The 21,136-nt window shown below is 32.4% G+C and overlaps 1 protein-coding gene across 2 annotated transcripts in view; it reads left to right on the top strand.

Moving 5' to 3' along the window:
* LOC118197836 (maltase A2-like) overlaps window positions 1-20,169 on the top strand; it is a 343,781-nt gene extending 323,612 nt beyond the window's left edge. For both annotated transcript variants that reach the window (XM_085806509.1, XM_085806512.1), the window contains one exon: window positions 14,898-20,169. In XM_085806509.1, coding sequence (XP_085662635.1) covers window positions 14,898-15,446 — 549 coding nt within the window. In that variant the 3' untranslated portion in view covers window positions 15,447-20,169. The remainder of the gene's footprint in view (window positions 1-14,897) is intronic.
* The last annotated feature ends 967 nt before the right edge of the window (window positions 20,170-21,136 follow it).

Genomic DNA, 21,136 nt, shown 5'->3' with positions numbered 1-21,136 from the left:
ATTAATAATTAGGTCAAATGGGCATGAAAAAAAATCGACCCTCTATTGAAATAAACAGCATCTCATACAAATTCAGAAGTCAAACAACAAAAATCAGCGTTATACCTACAAAATTTTCACAGGACTAGTTTCGATGGTTTTACCGAACCATCATCTTCAGCTGCAAAACCGCAAATGAACAAGATAGGAAATAATGATTAGATAAGATAAGAAAGCCTGGACAAGAATAAGCAAGTGGCGCCATCTGTTGGCGAAACCAGAACTAAAACATAATTTCTCTAAAAGCCGAAGGCAAATTTGGATTGGAATTAGGATCGTTAACTAGAACAGAAAGATTTTTATGAATGTGAAATGCCTCTAGAAAATCCAGTTCTCCAATGGAAGATGTTTTTTGAATAATTTTGGCAGCAGAAAAATTGAAAGTGTGATTTTCGGACCAACAATGTTGAGCAACAGAAGACTTCTGTGTTTCCTTTTTTCTAACATATGCCTCATGTTCTTTGACGCGAAATTTTAAGGCTCTCTTAGTTTGGCCAATGTAAATTAAACCACACTGGCAAGGAATCCTATAAATACCCCAGGAATTCATATCCGGAATGGGGTCCTTGAGTATAGAAGTTGGAATTTTATTGATGGGAGAATAAACTACCCGAAAGTTAAATTTCTGCAAAATATGTGCAACGTTATAGCTAATTGATGGAAAGAAGGGAATGACAACAGAATTTTTATAATCTCCTAAAATAAGAGTGTGGCTTTTAGTGTGTTCAGATGAGAATTTTTTAACTGCTTGATTAATAATGTTGGGTGAAAAGCCCCTGTCAATAGCTATTGCTTTTAAATAATTTAGTTCTTCATCAAGGGCTAATTTGGAGGAGCAAACTTGAAGAGCACGGAAAACATAGGAATAAAATGAAGCTAACTTTTGTTTAGTCGGATGACATGATTTAAAGTGTGGTGGAAGGCAAACCGATGAAGGTTTACGGTAAACTGTAGTACTGAAGTTGGATGTGTTACGTGTGACCAGAATGTCGAGAAACGGAAGAGAATTGCAAGTCTCAAGTTCAAAAGTGAACTGAATAGCAGGATTATTCGGCGTGTTATTGTGTCTTCATTATAGAAGCCCCAAACAGGCTTACATTTAGCATCTCATACAATTATGTAAACAATTACTAGTTCAAGCAGGGGAAAAAAAGGTATATCAAATTCCCTTTAATTCGTGAAGAATATAGCAGGTCACTAAAATCATTCACAGAGCAAAGCTTAAAGTAGTAAATAACTCGGTCAATATATTTCATAATACTGTACTAAACAATTTAGCTAACAACTCTCTGTTCCTGTGCAGCAATTCCTATGATTTGTACGATTTCCTAAGCTTTTATTGGAGCTATGGAAAAACTCTTTTAGTACAGCTTCAAAAATATGTTTTCCTGGAAACATGTAAAATATCGCCCAAACTGGCAACAAATCTCTGAATGTTGCACCCGTAATGATAAAAGTTATCTCCAAGGCTCGTCTATCCATATGTCAGGTTCCTAACTGAGCTAGCTCTCTTTGCAATTTAAAAGTTGATCGAATTAGAATTACCAGATCTACAACATAATACATGCAATAAAAACAAAAACAAAAAAAGTTTGCAAAAATTTCCATTAAAAAATACAATATAAAACTGTTACTTAAAATGCAGTCAATAATATAAATAAACAAATAAATAAATTTCTTAGCGCTAAAAAAGTGCATAAAATCAAAATACAATCAAATGAATTCAGATATTTACATAACTTTAGAACACTAGTTTATCTGAAAATCATTACAACTGCTGGAATTTTGACTGTCGATGCAAAATAATGTAGCATTTTTGTCTTTTGGTTATGGATTAATAGAATCGAAATTTATTAGCCCAAAAGTGTCATTATCCCAGAAGGGCTATCAATTTCGTTTTGACATTTTGCGTTGATTCACTATAAATGGCGAATTACTTTTTAAATTGTTACCACCAACTATTAGAGCCATGTTTAAAGATATTAAATAATGAAGAATCTGCATAAATGTATGTATGTTTCTCGCACTATCATAAAACAACGGTACCTAGAGCCATCGAATTTTGAATAACGTACGTTTCCACCCGAATATGGGCATCTGGAAGCCCAAATTTGGAGTTTGGAATTTGTTTTATTATATGTTTCATACTTTCTAAAGCATTATGATTTTTTATTAAGAAACTCAACGATTTCAAAGCAAACAATGCAACACTGTACGGAAAAAAAATTATCTCCAACGCGCGAGACTGTGTACCGGAAATTCTAGAGGTATGCACTTTTAAACATTTTGTGATATTGTTATTGAATTGAATTTTATGTTTTAATTGCGAATAACATGATATTTAATGAAAAGTAACACAAGAAACGTTAAAATAATATAAAAATCTGAAAACTTTCAGATTTTTTTTTTATTATTTTGTTATAATTTTTGTATACTGTCATAAGCACTGCATTCAATAAACATAATAAAAATACGTAATTTTGAATCTAAGCACTTTTCTTTCCTTAAAATTGTCATTGTTATGAATTAACTTCTAACAATTTGCAGTCAACTTAGATATTTAGTAGCTATAGTGAACTCTTGAGATGGTTTGAAACTACAAAGTATTGCCCTATGAAAGTTGAGTTGCCCTCCCAAAGCAGTTTATCGAAACATTTCAAGACTATCTTACATAAATTACTAATATTCCAAACAATATGTTGTTAATAAACATTACTTAAAATTAAAATCATAATAATCAATACATCGTAAGTATTACACTCCAAAGCATTTAAGAATATGATTATGTTCACTATTAATGCTTTACTTTAACTTGAATTACAAATGAATGGATTGCAAAATTAAAGGGAATGAATTACAAAATATGTAATAATACACTTCATTATACATAGATCGCCTAACGTTATACATTATCAAGTATTACATTACAAAATAAAACATTCTATTATAAATATATTACGCAACATTACACATCATGCTACTAAATATTATATTTCAATATACGTCGTGAATAATTACTAACTCTAGAATACTTTACATGGAACTTGATATACATTAATAGCACCGTTAATTGCATCTGTTACAGTAATTTACATTAGTAGTGAAACCATACATACGTAGCTTACCAAAACATACCTTAATGTTTTGGCTTCATAATATTAACGCAATATCTTTCCTTATTGAAACCAATACATTTACTACCACTACAATTACTACACACTAAATACTGTTACATTTGATACGTAACGTATTATATTACTATTCTTTTACATATACTACACAGTACGTATTGTTACATTTACTAAAAATATTAAATCAGTTAGCATTCACTAGAACGTAAAACGAGTCTATACTTGCAAATCCATTATCACATTCTCCCGTACCTTCTGGCCGTACCTTCTAGAGAAGACCACGTGATATTTTACACACTATGCCAAACTGTCATATAGAAGATCATGTGGTCCCAATCTCTGGTCCAATCACAATTGATTTTTCGCATTTCACGCTCCTTAAAACCTAATATGAGTACCAATTACCGCATTTCCGCATTCATCTTCTCGTTTAACTAAATTTTTAGCGATTCCAGTTAGCAAAATTTTTAGCGATTCAGTGAAAGATCCCTGATTTGAATTCGACGAGGGATAGTTCGTTTTTCCCTTTTCCTACTCCGAAATATCCCTTGGACTGTATTTTCAGCTGCGTCCTAAGCAAAATGTGGCGGATGGTAACTTGTCACTATCTAGATTTGGTCCACTGTAATCGTTAAAATGTTTAATTCATTGTGGCTCATGTATTAAGTATAATGAAGAATCAACTCCTCAGTTCCCCTCTAAGTGGAGAGGAATACAAGGAATTAGCCCATTCCCACCTGTTTGCTTTCGGGGTGTAAGTGTTGCTAGCACTTCTAGCTGGCATATTTATTTCAAATCCTGACGTGAACACTGTCTATTTTTTCATTCTTTTTACCTTAAAGAAGCATAATAGTCACTTAATCTGAATGAGGATAGCATACTAAATTTGAATAATATAATGAATACTTAATGAATCTGGATAGTTTGAGGTCACACATGCAGAGAAAATCTCAATTATGCTAGATGTAATTCTGCAGTGCATACATAAGCACAGTTTCTTTCTGTTTGCTTCATAATATAGTGAAGTGTCCTTTTATAGCGCATTGTGCTGACTGTCCAGGCTGCCCAGTTTGTGGCGGTTGGTTTCCAAAAACAGAAGTACTTCGTATATTGGCAGTCGGAAAACTAGTGATCCGAGTTCCTTCCCCTGGGTTCAGACAAGTACACGTGAACGGGACACTAGAATTCCAAAATTCAGGCATAGTTCCGCCGCATTAACTGTGCAGTCCAGCAAATTACTCGAGGATTTTCGACTCCCCAGTATTTTAATGCAACATACCGCACCGACACTTAACAAATATCCATGCATTTTCCGAAATTCGAACCTGGGCCCAACGATATAGCAGTCAGCATCTGTAATGCTTTGCCTGAAATTGTGCAAGAAAAAAGGGGCTATATCCGGTTAGGAATATTCATTTCGCTGATTTCTCATGTTAATAAAAGTGTTTACTCACCTTTCGTATCAGAAGACGAGTACGTCTACCTGTAGTAGCAATTTAGTTGCTGCAATTAATATGGTTAATTTCATTATAGCCCAACTATCACATAGAATTAGTTTATTAATTAAAGTATTTGTCATTGTCATCAAATGACTTCTCTCAATGAGTCAAATAATCTTTCAGGCAAATTTGACAAGTTCTAATTCTGGCTAAAAGCAGTCTTCTAAACATGTGTTCCACTATATTTACATTTTTATAAATTATTCTAAATATTAGCATCTATTTCAATATGTTATGGTTTCCGTGTAATTTTATAATGTTATAGGTATGGTTTTTATTTATTTATTTATGTATAGCGTTGTATGACTTGTAATAATGAATCAATCTACATTTAAATTGGGAAAATAGCGCAGTTTAGAAGCAGAAATATTGTCAGAAACTCTTCTGTGGCATTTGGTAATGATATATTTCTCGTCATGTTGGCAATACTGGTCGATTTGTCGCCAACTTTGTTACTTTTGTGAAATTTTCCGAAAATGAATTTTTAGAGCCCTAGGAACGTTACTTGAAGCTTCCAGCAGCGTCGAAAAACCCTATCGGCATCGTTGCATCAAAGCCGAGCGTCAGTTCAGTTCAAAGAGTTAGTTGAGTAAGCAAGTTCAGGAAACTGTAAATATAAGTGCGCTGCCCTCCAAAAGTTAAGGAACAGGATGTTTTTGAAGGCTCACCATTACAAAATGTCAGTAACATTTAAATTCACAGTTAATAATAGTAACGACGTTTAAGAAAATATGTGCAAAAACAATAGCTACCACTATTATTTTGTAGAAAGGAATACTTATATAGGAGTTGAAGGGAAATATGCAAAACTTTTAATTTTGTTCACAAGTGTTGGCCTTCATTTGTTATTACATTTTCCTGGACAATATCCAGGAGAGTCTATCAATGTCCAAGAGAAGTCGTTTGCCCGATTCGTTGAGGTGGCGATCGGATGGATGCAAATGAAGATGTGATGTCACAAACTGATGCTGCTGGACGTCGCGTCCCAACGTCTCTCGCAGTGTGGTCCCCCGACTGGGAAATCAGTTTGAATCCGAGGACTCTGTGTCTGGAAGATATGTTCTAAGCAGATCTTGAGTTGCAACACCTGCGGGAGACCGTTATTCAGTTATTTCGGCTCGAAGGAGGAGTAACATTACTCTGCCTCAGCTCATGGCAGATCATTTAGTGGCAACAGGAACAAGAATCTCAGCTACTACAGTACTCAGACGCCTCCACAATACAGGTCTGTATGCAAGACGACCAGTTGTTTGTGTCCTCTTGACTCGAGGACTCAGAGGTGCTCATTTATGTTGGGCAAGAGAACACGTCTCCTGGACCAGTCAACAATGGACGCCTGTTCTTTTCACAAACGAGTTCAGGTTACACAACAATGGACGACACTGTGCTACCGCACCGAGCTCAGGTTGCTGAAAAGTATCTTGAGAGTCACGGTGTAGAGCGGATGGAATGGCCAGTTCAATCCCCAGACCTGAATCCGATAGAGCATCTTTGGGACTACCTTGGGAGACAGGTTGCTGCTTGAGTTTCCCTCCAAGGTCGTTAGATGAGCTTGAAGAAAGATTACTCTGTGTCTGGTCGTTGCTTCGTATTTCACTGACCGACAGCTTAATTGACAGCGTGGATCGTCGCTGCCGCCATTGTATTGCAGCTAGAGATGAACACATTCTTTATTAGAAACCATTTTTGTAATGTTACCACCCCATGTTTCTTCAGAAAACTGTGACATACTGTTTCTCAAAGACTGGATTATTCTGCGAAGAAGGCAATGTTTTGTTGTAATTCACGTTTGTATTGAATTTTAGAAACACTCTATCTCTCATCCATTAAAGAACTATTTATTGAACATGTCATCTAAATTCCTAGTTTCTCTGTTAATTCATTCTCAGATTAGACACAAAAACCTGCTGTTCTTTAACTTTTGGAAGGCAGCGTAGTTTCTGCTTTAGAGTTTATTCTGTGTGACATTGATTTTCGGCAATATTTTAGCGTGTTTAGGATAATTGGTTTCATTCTGTTGTTTTGTTTGAGTTATTTACAGCTGTTTACGTTACACTGAGCTGTCATTTATTTCAGTACAGTGTAGAGATATTAAGATTTTTTTGGAAGCAGGCAAAATGAAAAATGAGCAAACGCCTTCGCCGGGAATCGAACCACGGAACCCTGGAATACCGGCCCAGCGAGTAGAACCACTACACCGCGAAAGCACGCCAGGAAGGCGGGAGAAATGCCTTATAGCAGTATTAATTTCGTCTTGCTCGTATTGCTTCACGAAACCATAGCTCACAACGATATCTTTTATGAATTCGGTTCGTGAGTTCGCCACGTCATTTATCATACATATGTTTTTGGTATGTACAGAATATCCAACATTGCAATTCTAAGCGAAAAATACAGTTAGCAATTTTACGTGAATGACCCATTTCAACCAAACGAATTCAATGGTAAACTAATAAGTTATTCTCACTTTCATTTCATATTTACAACTGTATTACTACTTAGAAATCAAAAAGAATTTTTTCCCTTTTTCTGTGCACATACTCTATTTTCATGGACGCAACATTTTCCTCTTAATTTCATGATTTAGTTGCCTATGTTAAAAACTGAATGCAAATGTATAGCCGCTAGGAGCCACACAAAATTTATTTACGCCACGCAATCTACGAAATCTGAACCAGATGGCACATAACATTTTCACTATCGTCTCCTTTTCTTTTAATCTGAGTAAGAAAATATTCAGTTTTTTCTTATAACGGCAAGAACATTTAGGAACATAGTTATTGAATGTTAAAACAAGGTAAACATTATTAAATATTTACGTCATGAAAATTAAATGAACCTTTGTTTTAATGGCTTTGCGTTCAAATTTACTCAATTCTTAAATGTGCGACGTGTAATCAACTTAGAGGCTATTTTAGTTTTTTAACATTTTCTCCCGTTTTAAGGCATAATTCCATTACCCGAAAAATGCAGTTTATATTATTAATTGCTTATTTTTAAGTGCGAGTAAAAGTAATGAATTGACTAGAACGGCTTAGGAAAAATAATTTAAAAGGCTCTTTTTGGGGATTACTTCGACGTTCTTTAAAAGCATGTAGTTAGAATGTAAAATAAAGCGTTACATTAATTTTTCAGAAAAATCTGATGTGTACACCACATGACTTCCTTTTACGGAATATTAAATTATGCGCAATTTTTTTTCTTTTTGCATTTTATTTAAACTTATTGGATTGAATTAAATCTACTTCGCCGACAGCGCATAAACCACAATAGAATAAATGCATTCTTTAAAATTCACTCTAGTATTTGTTTACCATACCGACACTCTGGCGCTAGATTCACTTAACAGTATTAATAATTATATAACAGTTAACTTATATAATAATTGTATAACGGAACTAAGTTATATAACTAAATTGACTGATTATATAACTAAGTTAACTGTTATATAATCCAATAATTATATAACAGCTAAGTTATATATTTCGTTCATATTATAACTCATAATGAACAAAATTTATATCATTTAAAGAATAGAATTATCTAATTGTTGACACATGTTCTATTCAAATACTATAATAAAGCTAGAATGCTGTATAAAAGAAATTAAGCAAACAAAACAAAAAAGAAACAGTTTTTCACAGACGACTGAAAATTTCTCTTTTAATTAATTCAGTTCTCACTTCGCGAGAAGGCAAAAATGCATAAAAACTCAAAATATCTATATTAAAAATTACGAAGTAAATCTTAAACACTTATTTCCTCGAAAAAATTCCAGAAAGAATTAAGCACGATTTAATTGGCAATAATAAATGAATGCGTTATCTTTGTTGTTGCGAAGCTAAGTTTCTCTAGATTAGCAACAAATCCACTAGTCTCCTGTTTCAAATGTAAACATCAATGGCCGCCATAAACAAAAGGCTTAGCGGCACTTAGACAACTTTAAAATTGTTGATAATTCTAAAAATATTGCATACAGATTTACTAAAGGCATAAAAACCTTAACAGGAAGATAAAAACAACATAATACAATCATTTTTAAAGCAAAATATGTACAATTTACAAACATATAAGAGTAAAGAAACTCAGATCACTGAGCCGGGTAATAGAGTGGATATATATATAAATATATTTATATACGTTTGGTGCGGCCGATTGCAACCAAAATACGAGGTGCACATCTACATGTTATAGCAGTCCTATATACAAAATTTCAACGTTCTGAGGCTACTCGCTTTTGAGTTATGCGAGATACGTACGTACGTACATACGTTCGTACAGACGCCACGAAAAATTCTCTTCAGAATTAATTTTAAAGCAGTTTTATAATTTTTTTGAAGGAAAAGAGTATTTTATTCTGTCCTTACGTACAGATATCACGTAAAAACATTGTGAAATTGCATTCGATTGCGGTCAGAATGGATATTTTCGTTGAAATATGCTGCCTGAAACTTTTCGCGATTACAATACTTCCTTTTTACTTTTTACTTTGTAAAGTAAAAATTAGTTCATGCTGTCGTTATGTTACGGTTACTCTATTTTAATCTACGTCATTAATAAAAATTACTTTAAAAATAAAATATGATATGTTACGGCGTTAATATCCCATTGTAGCAATTTACTTATTTACTTTTATATTTAGAATTTTTCTTTTTTCCTTTTTTTTTTTTTTTTTTTTTTTTTTTTTTTTTTTTTTTGAGTTTAGTGTTCTTTTAATAGGAAACGTAGTGGAAGTAAGACAACTTTTAACATTTCACATATAAATTTATTCAACAAATGTATTCTCGGTATTTTATTAGGCAGAGAAGATTAAAATGCTAAAACTGTGTTTCTAATTTTATGTCTTTGCTTTTAATGAAAGGGTAAAAGCAATGTAGCGTAAACCATGACAAATTATGTTTACCGTATTTTATGCCGGAGAAATATTATAACTTCATACTATTCTGATAAAACATTATTGCTCTGAATTAATTATTTAAAATTTCATAGAATTAATCAGTTAACAGTTTCGTAATTAAGATGGAAAAATTTCAGTAATTTAGAAACCATCACAGTTGTACCTATGATTCTAAATATCTGCGCTTGTCTAATACATAAACTTTCTCATTTCCAGATTTCTTGATAATAAACTAATTAAATTGAAATAAATTATATGTAATCCAAATCTTTCAGTTTGAAATGCACAACAACTTATTACTAATAACCCCACTGGACGATCTCTCACCAACTTCACTACTTTCTAGAAATTTTCTGGCAATGCATTTTAAAGCCCTAGGAATGTTTTCTCCGAAACTCTCAAAAGCTCTGGGCAACCCTATGCATACTTCATCGTTAAAGCCCTTTTTTTGCATTAAGTATTTTCGTATCTGCTGATTCAATGTTACAAATCTCCGTGATTATCGCGACTCACAATGTTTTGAAAATTTAAGAAATAAAGAAGTTCCAAAACATACACTAAGCCAAAACTCAAATGGGATGAGATTTTTCTTAAACTAACCGTGGGAAATAATAAATGAGCTTATCGAATCTATATTTTATTTCTTACCCAGCTGGTGGTAAGTAAGTAAGTGTATTGCTAGAAAACACTGTTTTAATTGGTATATATATTCTTTGAAACGTACATCATATTATATACGTACATTTCCTTACAATACAGAATGTGGCCATATGAGACAAGACCCACTATGTACCGTGCACTAGTTTAAGTAACCAACGAAATTTCATCTGAAGACTCAGTTAGTACGGAATCATTAAATTCTTCTAAACTCGCATGCATGTGTACTTGAAAAACTTTTAGCACATACCATTATTTCCATTACTGTACCATTCTAATGCAGTCTGAAATGTATTTGCATATGAATTTAGTTTGGGAATTTAGTTTAGAATCAGTTTGGAAAGACAGTAGTAGAATTCAGGTATCGTACTTAATTTCTCTGACTTACCATTACTGCGGTATGTGCGATTATGATAAGGTAGGGATACAATGATTCTCGATCTTACCATCCGCAGCTGCTATAGTGTCTATGGACTAGAGTCTGAAGAGTGAAAGTCTGAAGTTATTTTGTTTCGTTTTCGTTACATTAAAATCAGATGGAAAACCAGAATAATTACGTAATCTCGATCTATTTTTCTGTCACCTAAGGTTTCAAATATAAATTGATGGAAAAGTTTTATAGACTTTTCGGAACTAGTTCTTAAAATATCAGAAATTCTAGGAATAAAACCAAGCGTACTCATTTCCACTAGCAGTATTCACTATTCTTACAGTATGCAAATGTTACATTAAGCAACAATATGCCCAAATGCATAGTTCGAAGCAATTTATTACAAATAACCCCACTGGACGAAACGAATGTTCGAAACAAACTTAAGGAGTAAGTTTGTTTCGAAGTCTTAATCATTCATTCATCGTAATGATTTATTCCTAATCTTAGACTCATTCTGAGGCGATTCCTCAAACTATATAGATTCCAACTTACCTTGGAGTGTGAGAACACACTTCATAAAATGGCTGAAACTTTCTTAAGACTAGGAGTAAATACAAACACCAGTCCAATTGGCATTGTACCTTGAACATTTAATGAAGATTACCATGATTTTTACACACCATGAAAATGGATGACAGGAGCATGAATATTTAAAGGCAATTTATTTACAGTAAATAAAAATAAAAACGTTCTTTCATCTTTATAACGTTATACAACTTCTGTTAACGTTTTACACATCTTTCGTTGTCATGGCGGCCTCGTCTGCGTTTTTTCCACAAAACAGTTCCGTCGAATGGTGTGCAGCTCTACTGTCGGTCGTAAAAGGTGACATTCCACATGCTAAGAACTAGGAAATCTGGCCCAACGAAACTCAGTTGCCGGAAACCCACAGAAGAGGTTAGTACGTCCCATCCCGAGTTAGTAATCCAGGCGGCGCCTGAGCGCCGCCTGGATTGTTAACTCGGGAGGATTTGAGAGGATTTTTTCTAGCAGTAACGTAAAGCCAAATCACTTTCTCTTGGAAAATCTTTTACATAAGTATCAATGCAATATTTAAACAACTTATAAAGACTTGCGCATCTTAGGCATTTTTACTCAAAGCCAACTTGTGCACGGACAGGGGCTGGTATCCGTCTAGTTCCCTGAGCACCAATCATCTCTCTTTATTTCCTAATTAAACAATCGAATGGTATAATTTTGAACTGACCTTGAGTTTGACTTAACACACTGTTTTGAGAGTGATCTATTCTATCTCATCGAAAAGCAAGGCCAAAGTTATATCAACTGAAGTGCATCAAACTAGTCCAGTAATGTTCCTTAAATTAGATGTAAAAATTTTAAATTATTGAACATTAACTTTTACTTTGGTTAACATTTTACAATAAATTGAAATACATTAAACCTTTTCGTATCTATCACCTCTGTAAGCGATTAATGTTTCCGAGAACATTATTTAACATCGTTATTGAACTTTGCTTCTTTAAGAAAACCACCTCTGTAGAAGACGAAAATCTTTTGGAACCTCACGTAGTGGTCTCAGTGAGGATTCGAAGTATTTGAATAAAGCAAAAGTTATTTTCCAACATATATCTGTGTGATGTAAATGTGAATTAAAAATGTAGACAATTCTTTGCTGCAAACTTTGCAGGTTGTTTTCAAAAGGGACAGACAGTATCTTTCATTTTGATTTAAGGAGAGCAATATGATACTCCGCTACTTTTCCAAGGCAGCATTTGTAATGCATGAAATTATACGAGTTTAACGTATATCAGCGATATTGCTGAGAAACAGTTTCTCAAAGAATGTCATTAACTTAATGTACTGCTATTCATAATGCTACATTCATCGAAATTAATTGCATAAGACAAGTAACGCAACAACTACGATTATTAATACGAGTTAATTACAAGAGCAGGCTACAATCAGCCGCGTCTGACAAATGGCAAATGGGTGCATCGGAGAAACAATTGAATTAATTAATTGATGTTTCATTGCTAAATCGTTAGATGATGTAATTGATCATTAACTTAGATCATATGTGTGAAGCTTTATTGTATTGAACGAAATAATTCAGAAACATCAGGTCCTAAACGTATACGCTATCGTTAAGCAAAATGATTATAGTTAATGGCCTCCACTTTAACATCATGACCATAATTTGCTGTTAGATTGTATTTAATAACTTCTATTCATGCCACCTTTCCACAATGTCAACTTCATTGTAACAAAGTAATTAAGTATTGAGACCATTATTGCCTTCATATAATGAAGGGATCTGATATTTGTCTCACAACAATGTGTTTGAAGATTGAACCCTTTCATTTACCATTGCCTTGATTATTTTATTAATTAATCATTAAGAAACGTAACGATTTGTTTTAGAACGAAACATAAAACATCTATACATATAAAAGACAATTCAAGAAAAATGTGAAAGGAAATGCAAATATGAAGAAAGTGTTATCAAAAGAATGCGAAACGCCAAAGTACTTCTTCATTACAGTACTATACTAATATATTTTCAGTAAAATTTAATTCAGTATAAAACAATTTAGAACCAAGAAATTTCTGATACTTTATTCACAAAAATACTTGGCTCCAGATAGGGAGCATTAAAAGCAATTTAAAAGACATCTTATGCGAGTCATTTAACCAGTCGTTATCAAACAACTTAGTTGCTGAAGCTTTAAATAGCATTGTTTTAAGTAAATGTTTCCTGAGAATGTAATTAAGACATGCTGATAACGGATTTAGTATTTGAGTCAAAAATAAATTTGAATTTTGTTAAATTCAACCTATTTCAGCCTTCATTTTGTTAGTGTTATATTTTTATTCTGTTAGAAACAGAAACGAACTTAATTCAGCATTCAATAAAAAAGTGAAAACAAATCTAGTCAACACACATTCTTAGTCAATATGTTAGTCAGGTGGTAATATGATCTCTTATTTCTTATTCCTATTCTAAAATCTATTCTTAAATTTTAAAAAATGATACTGAATTAGCCTATGCTATAACATTCGATAACGATTCTCTGCGCAGCTTCTTTATGTTATGGTTCTAGTGTTGGCGCCATCTATCGTTAAAAGCTGAAGCGCCATAGTTTATATCCCTTACTACCGAACTCCGGATCTCTTTCTTTATAGGCGAATGGGCCCACCAGCGAGCAAGAGGTAAAATCGTTGAACACTGGTAGTTCGACTTTGATTTATATCCTGGTGAAAGGACTGGCTGCATGGGATTTTTCTTGGTTTTCTCCATGTGTAACGTAGATACGAGCTTGTTTTCATAAAGGCATCCCTTTCAATAGCCAGATAGCTCTCGATTTATTTTACCTTAATCAATTAACTTAACCTTTGTAGGCGAATACTTTAGGTATTGAATTAAAAGCAAGCTTGAAGCCTTCTGCTAAGGTCTTCATGTGTGCTCTCCAAGTTGAACAGACCTTCCGTAATGAGCAGCACAATATTTAAAAATGTAGTTGTAACATTAGTGAGGTTATTGTATTGAGAGGCAAATTTGAGAGAAGAAAATGAGAAATCAACTACAGCAGTCTCGGCAAAATAAAAAGTGCCTGAATGATCTCGGGCACGTTCAGATGTGTGGGGAAGTAGCAGAGAGTTTTAAGGAAAGTATTCGCATTGTTAAATCAATCTATTAACAATACATTAAGTGACTTATCATGATGCTTTTTATGATGCGCCATATGTCAAACATTGTTGAAAGCTCCGTAATTCTAACCAGGGGCTATGCACTTTTCAGTTTGTAATGTCAAACTACAGTCTTTTTTCATTTTGTAGGCGAGTACCTAGCCACTGAATTCTGAGTGTTTGAGATAACTTCATTATGTTTTTTTAGATAGAAAATCAGAATCGCTAAAGTAGACAGCACACAGAATCGTTTGCTGTCTACTGTAGCTGTTTACTGTGTCTACTGTCGAATTTAAAGAATTTTTAAAATAGGAAGAACTGAAAATTAATGCGAAGATAGCTTAAAAGATGCATGTTGTAAAAAGACAATTCGTTTTGTTTTTGACTGCAGAGATTTATTAAATTTTCTAAATAAAATCATAATTATTTTATAAATCTGATAATTATTTTATAAAATAATTTTATATAATCAATCTGATAATTATTTCATAAATCTATATTTTATACAATATTTTAATCATTAATACTTGGATATCTAATTTCTATTCTCTTGTGTTGTCATTTTATTCAAAATACGTTGTTTATTCTTTTAGGTGTACCAAGGTGGTCAGCTGGCTCCCATGCAGTGGACATCACACCCATATGCCAACTTCACTTCGGAAGATTCCACTCCTTGGTTACCACTCCATCCCAATTACGTAACGCTAAACGTGGAATCGCAATCTAAAAAATTATCGCTGTTTGGACAGCTCATGGAATTAAAAAACAGAGGAGATCCTCTGGTACCTTCACAATCGACGCCCTCTCTGATGCACAGTCTCGTCGTCAGACTCAGTAACCTGTACGAAGAAACTTCACCGCAGTACATGTGGTTTCATAACAGCTGTGGTCTGGTTGTTGCCAAAATCACACACAGCAGCGCTGTTTTTGTATTGATTGCAAATTATGGTTCAAACGTACAGTTTATCACCAAAGATATACAGTGTGGTGATAAAAGCGTATCAAGTTTTCTTACGTCGTCCTACCTTTCGAAACGAGTAGATATCCTTCTGTCCACGAACTCATCGTTTATTGGTCAAATCGAATTGCATCACCTTCAGCTGGAACCTGGTGATGCTATTATTGGTCGATTTATCACGTGAAAATTTTATATGTTTTCTTCTTTTTTACACATTGATAAATGATTATTTAAAGAGGAAAATAATTCTCTAAATCTGTATTCGGAAATAGCTATGCGTTTAAAAATGTTTTTACAGGTAAATAATGTGTTGGAACTCTTTACTCAAAAATGGCCACCATTTAAAATGTTTTTACAGAGATGAAAGTGCGTTTGCATTACAAAATTTTCTTATTTTAAGAAGCAATCGCCCTATATACACTTTTTTTACACTCGGTGATGGATAACTAGTCCTCTTAAGAAACAGTCTGAAATATTTCGGCATTCATTAAATAGACTGCATTCGATGAAAACAGTAAGAAACATTTCAGAACTGTTGACATAACAAAAAATGTTTCTGAACAAGAACTTGTGACAAAAAATGATTGTTGTTTTCTAAGACCGTTTGATGTCAGAGGAGACTCTAAAGAGAGTTTATCTTAATTTTATTAATATTATCTCTGAATATAATAAACGCTAAAAGATGTTTGACTGTAAACATTATCTGAATCAAAGTAAGAAGTTAATTATTTATGTCAATTTTACAAAATTATTCTCTTAAGAGATTTAATGATGCAAAATTTTCAATTATTATAAATAGAAGATATTTCTAAGAGCTCAGTGCATTAAAACAAGATTGTAAAGCTTTCAAAATATCCTTTTTGATGTTTATAAATAGTTGTCTTTCCATTTAAAAGTATTTCTAATTTTACTTCATTGCGATATGTGTTTTGTAGTTTCCGTATAAGATAAATTATTAAACTTGAACTCATTGATCGTCAGCACTCATAATGCTGTATTACATTACTATGTGAATTAAAAGTTTACAACATTCGTTTAGAAGGTCACAAGAAAAATCTTCCTTTTTTATTCTATTATTTATCTAAAATTTGTACATTTGAAGTCACCAGATTCATGAAAACCTAAAAATGGGAAATTTTGAATTGCTGAAAACCAAGTAAGATAGACTGAATATAGAACCTTATTCCAATGTTAGTGAATAATATATAAGACAAGCTCATGAATAAGATTAAGCGAATTATGTTCATTTTCTTAAACAATATTTAAATCATAAGATTTTGTTTTGCGGTAAAAATTACTCTCTTAAATTTGACAATAACGCTATGTGCATAATATATACTGAGGTTATTTATAAAGTTTTAGATGTGAAAACTTCGAAACAGCACTTTTGTAACTAAATTTTAAAACTTCGATTAAATATTAAATAAAAGGCTGATTATAGAAACTATTCACATGTGTATGGGCTTATATCCAAACCAGATTACGTTTATGGAATATTTAATCTCAAATACGTGAACACAAAAACAAAAATAACAAAATAAGCATTAATTTCTCTCAAAGGCATTGCTTGAAATAAAATTACTTGACATTTTCAGTTGTTCTAGCTATTGTTTCGTTTTATGAACGCTGAAATGTTTTCCAATTATTTATTCTAATTTCAAAAGAGAAATAAAAAATAATTATCTTCCTGATAAAACATTATTATTTTCCTTTCATTAGAGAAAATATATAAATACAGATATTAAAAACTAGTAGAAATTATTTTATTATATGTCGATACGATGAGGCATGTGTTATGTATAGTAAACCTTAGATAAATATTTCCCTAATCGAATATTTTTAATCGAAAACTCTAAATATACAAAGAAAGTTTAAATAAACCAAGTTTCAAAAAATCAAACAAAATGAAATTTATAATATCTCCGATGTAAAATTTACAGATTTAAAATTTAATAGAAGGTAACAATTGTAGTTCACAGTATAAGAATATAAGAACTAGTTAAATGTAACCAAGCGCAATAACACATAGGAATTAATTAAATACTTAGGGACACCTAATTGGCTATCTTCTAAATTAACTTAAAGCAACTTTGTTTTAAACTCATTAATCCCACAGGAGTTTAACTATTTACTGAATTTACAGCGCCTACTAACTCAAGCATGTCTAACTACGGGCGATTTACCGGTGATACTAAGGGCCGAAGTTCACTGTAGACGTATTATCAACAATAATCTATCAATCTATCTATCATCAAAAGTCTTTTGTAATGTATCAGTCCCCTTTCATATTTCTAATGCATGCAATAAATTGTGAAATTCTAGACGAAAAGAAAAGAATGATTCTTTTACTGAAGACACAAATGACAGAACACGGAAAACTTCATCTCACTGCACAAAAAAAGGCTTGACAGAGCATAAAAAAGCTTATCTCATTGTATAGAGAAAAGCTTACTAAACTGGCAAACAAAGAATTAATGGAAAATATAAGTGACTTTCACATAAAACGTTGATTTTGTTCAACTTTCCTGTAAAATACGTTGACTTAAAATGAATTTAAGCATCTGATGGTAGACGTGTATGTATATAAATGTAGTGTTTTAACTCGTTCATATGGATACTTCCACTCATGCCACAGTCATGTCTGTATCAATTTTCACCTAAATTGCAGGCGTGGACTGCATGAGGGTTTCCGCATTTACCACTGAATCATTTGTTTTAATTCGATTTCTGAATTATGTACTCTTGTTTGGTATCCTAGAATAATGTGTGTATGTTTGTTGGCAGAATATTTTATGCTGACTTCGCTCAAAAAAATGCATAATATTTATAATGTATTCTTATAATGTTTTAATGAATTCATAAAACTATTGAAAAATTAATTAATGTAATTTTGAAAACATTTTAACGTGAAATAATTAAGCTTTTACTAATTACTTACCGCCTGCATTTTTTAATTTTACAGTTACAAAAGAGCACTGAAATGATTTATAACTAAAATTGCTTTAGAGTTTCAAAAGGCTATAGTATTAAAATAATGAGAGGGAAAATTAACGTTTTCAGAGATTTTAATTAATATCTCAGCTGACTAAAGCTGTACGAAGATGAGAATGATCAAAATGGCTTCCCCGGAATTTTTGCAATCCGGAATAATATTTTTAATGTTTGACAATGCTTTTTTTATTTCATATTATGTAAAACTTACAAATTTTTTATTAATAATCTCTACGATTTGAAAGCGAGCAGTGGCAACAATTTTCGAAACTGGAGATTTTTATCTCCAGCGCGCGAGACTGTTGCCACTCGGAAACATGAGTGTCAAAATTAGCGTTTTCAGAGTTTTTAATAAATATCTCGGTTTATTAAAGTCGTACGAAGATGATTATGGTCGAAATGGCTTCCCACGAATTTTTCTTAATCCGAGGGTTCCTCTATAAACTCCTTGCTGTTCTGGAAGAGATAATGCCACATACAAACAAACAGATACCCACAGATTTTAATAGTAATGGTAATGCTAAAAATAATTCATATCTCTTTTTACAGTTTTTATTTTGGAAGAAATATTTTCATTTTTAATCCACCAAGTAACATTAAGGGAATAAATGTGACTATCAATTATACAGAATAAATTAAATACTAATGAGTGACTGAAGTTAATTTGAAGTGGCCAACAGTTAAAGTAAAATTTCTCAGTTTCTTTCTTGAAATATGCAATACGGTTTGACAGATTAAAATGACCGGCTAATCATATGAAGAAACACATTCCTCCGTGTTACATTATGAATTATTTCGGCGTAATTTATTGTAAGTTTTAGCTTTATAATTATAGTAATGTTTCCTTTATTAACCTTACAAGGTATGGTTATTCTGTTTAAAATCTTTCGCTTCGTAGGCAGCCATTTGTAGCCAATTAAAACGTACTTTATTTAATCACAAAATAATTTCACCCTTGATTACATCTGCATCACATTAAACTGCGTCCAACGCTTAAATATATTTTACATGCCATTTAATTTCAGCTTTGTCTTAAAATACTTGCGTTAAGATCGATTTAAACGCCCGTAATTAGTCCGTCAATAAAATTATTTAATTCATTTCATTGAATGTCGTTGTTTCTCCCTTAATTGAAGTTTGAGGGAAATTTAAGGACTTGCAATTCCAAGTAATGAAATTGTAATTAAATGATATTAATCGTGGAGTGTCTGTAGAAATAAAACTGATTAAGGGAATAATTAATTTGATTTGTCCCTTAATCAAAATTTAAAACATTTCTGCTGTACTAAACATTATCCCATATTCAAAAGCCATTTTCAAACAATTCATTGTTTCAAAATGTACAATAAATATTTTTCCACCAAAGGTCACAAAGAAAATTATTTTTAGAAATATTATATTTCCTTATAAAACTCCAAATAATTCTTTCTAATAAGCATGTTTAAATTGTGATATTTAATGTGTAACTGTCCTATATTTAGAAAACGCTAGGCGATTAAATTAATGCTTAAATTTCAAATTTTGATAATGAATTGCATAGAAAAATTTCCTAGCTACTTTTACAGACTTTATTAAAAGTCAAAAATATATTTCAGATCTCAAATATTTGACATCTACATTCAATAGACATCATTACATAATTTGTAATTTATATTTAAAATATTGTTCATTGAAAGTTACGCAAAAGAATTATAAAAGTTATTTAGAAAATAATTATTCTCACCCTTTAATATCTCCATCTTAGCGTTTATCTAAGCATCACATGTTATTCATGGATACCTTTTGTAATGTAAAGTGTCTATACAAGTTTCACTTGAAAAATTAACTGGGTGCCATGTTAGTTGTGATTTCTGTGAATGTGGCACTGTATAATCATGTATCTTTCATAATGTAACTAATAAAATTTTGTAAAAATATTTGCTTCTTATGATTTTTAGAAACGATATACTTTAGAACAGTATTTCTCAATCGCCGGTCCGCGAAATATCCAACTATCTGTCCAAAACCGAAAGTGTCATCGGCCGACAACCGATATTACAACAGCACCTACATTACAATAACAATAGTTTACTAGTTTAGAAAATAATGTGATATATGATGAAAAGTGTAACAAACTGGCAACTATTTACCTAATCGCCTTTCATAAATTGCCGTGCCGTACACTTAGTACACCAGTTAGTATGACCCTGTATGCCTTGAGTATCGCTGATTATTTGAACGCTGAAATATCTATCGTAGTGTTTAAGTCGTCTTAGGTTAGGTTTCTCTTTTTATCTTGCTTACATTCTTCTGCATGCTTGAACAACTGAAAACTATACATCAGCGTAAGTTTTTAATAACCACTGAATTTAATACTGTGCTATAACTACTATTTCTTTAGGTAAATTAAAAACCAATAACCAGGATGAGTAAGAAGGAAACGAAAGTCACATATATTTAAATATGATTGTACGCAAATGATAATAAGAATATTACAATTACCTTATGTAGAAATTATTGAATACCCTGCGAAGTTTTTTTGGGGGGAAGGGAGGGAAAAAATACCACCGTGTCAGGATTTGTGTTTCTCTTGATTTGCTTTGGAAACATGGAATGCCCTGAATAAGAACTGGGAGCTTACTCAAGCTATGTTCAAGAATGTGTGAGTAGACAATACAAGCAGGAAGGGTATACGAAACCCTTTATTTTCAATACTTTACAGGTACTTCCGAACTTCGGAATACAGAGACCAACCACTTGTGGTCTGAACGTAAGAATATAAAACTACTAACTAAAACTCTAACTAAAAGCTAACTTTGAATTAGTATACAAATGCCTAGCTCTAAGACTGGCCTTTATTTAAAAGGGGGTACGTATGTAGTACGCCGAGCTGCTGAAACTACA

This window comes from Stegodyphus dumicola, chromosome 12 (assembly GCF_044657685.1).
Source record: "Stegodyphus dumicola isolate Sdum_Otavi_A_Nest chromosome 12, ASM4465768v1".
Taxonomy (NCBI): domain Eukaryota; kingdom Metazoa; phylum Arthropoda; class Arachnida; order Araneae; family Eresidae; genus Stegodyphus; species Stegodyphus dumicola.
The sequence above is the reverse complement of the archived record's forward strand: the minus strand, read 5'-3'. Positions and strand labels throughout refer to the sequence as shown.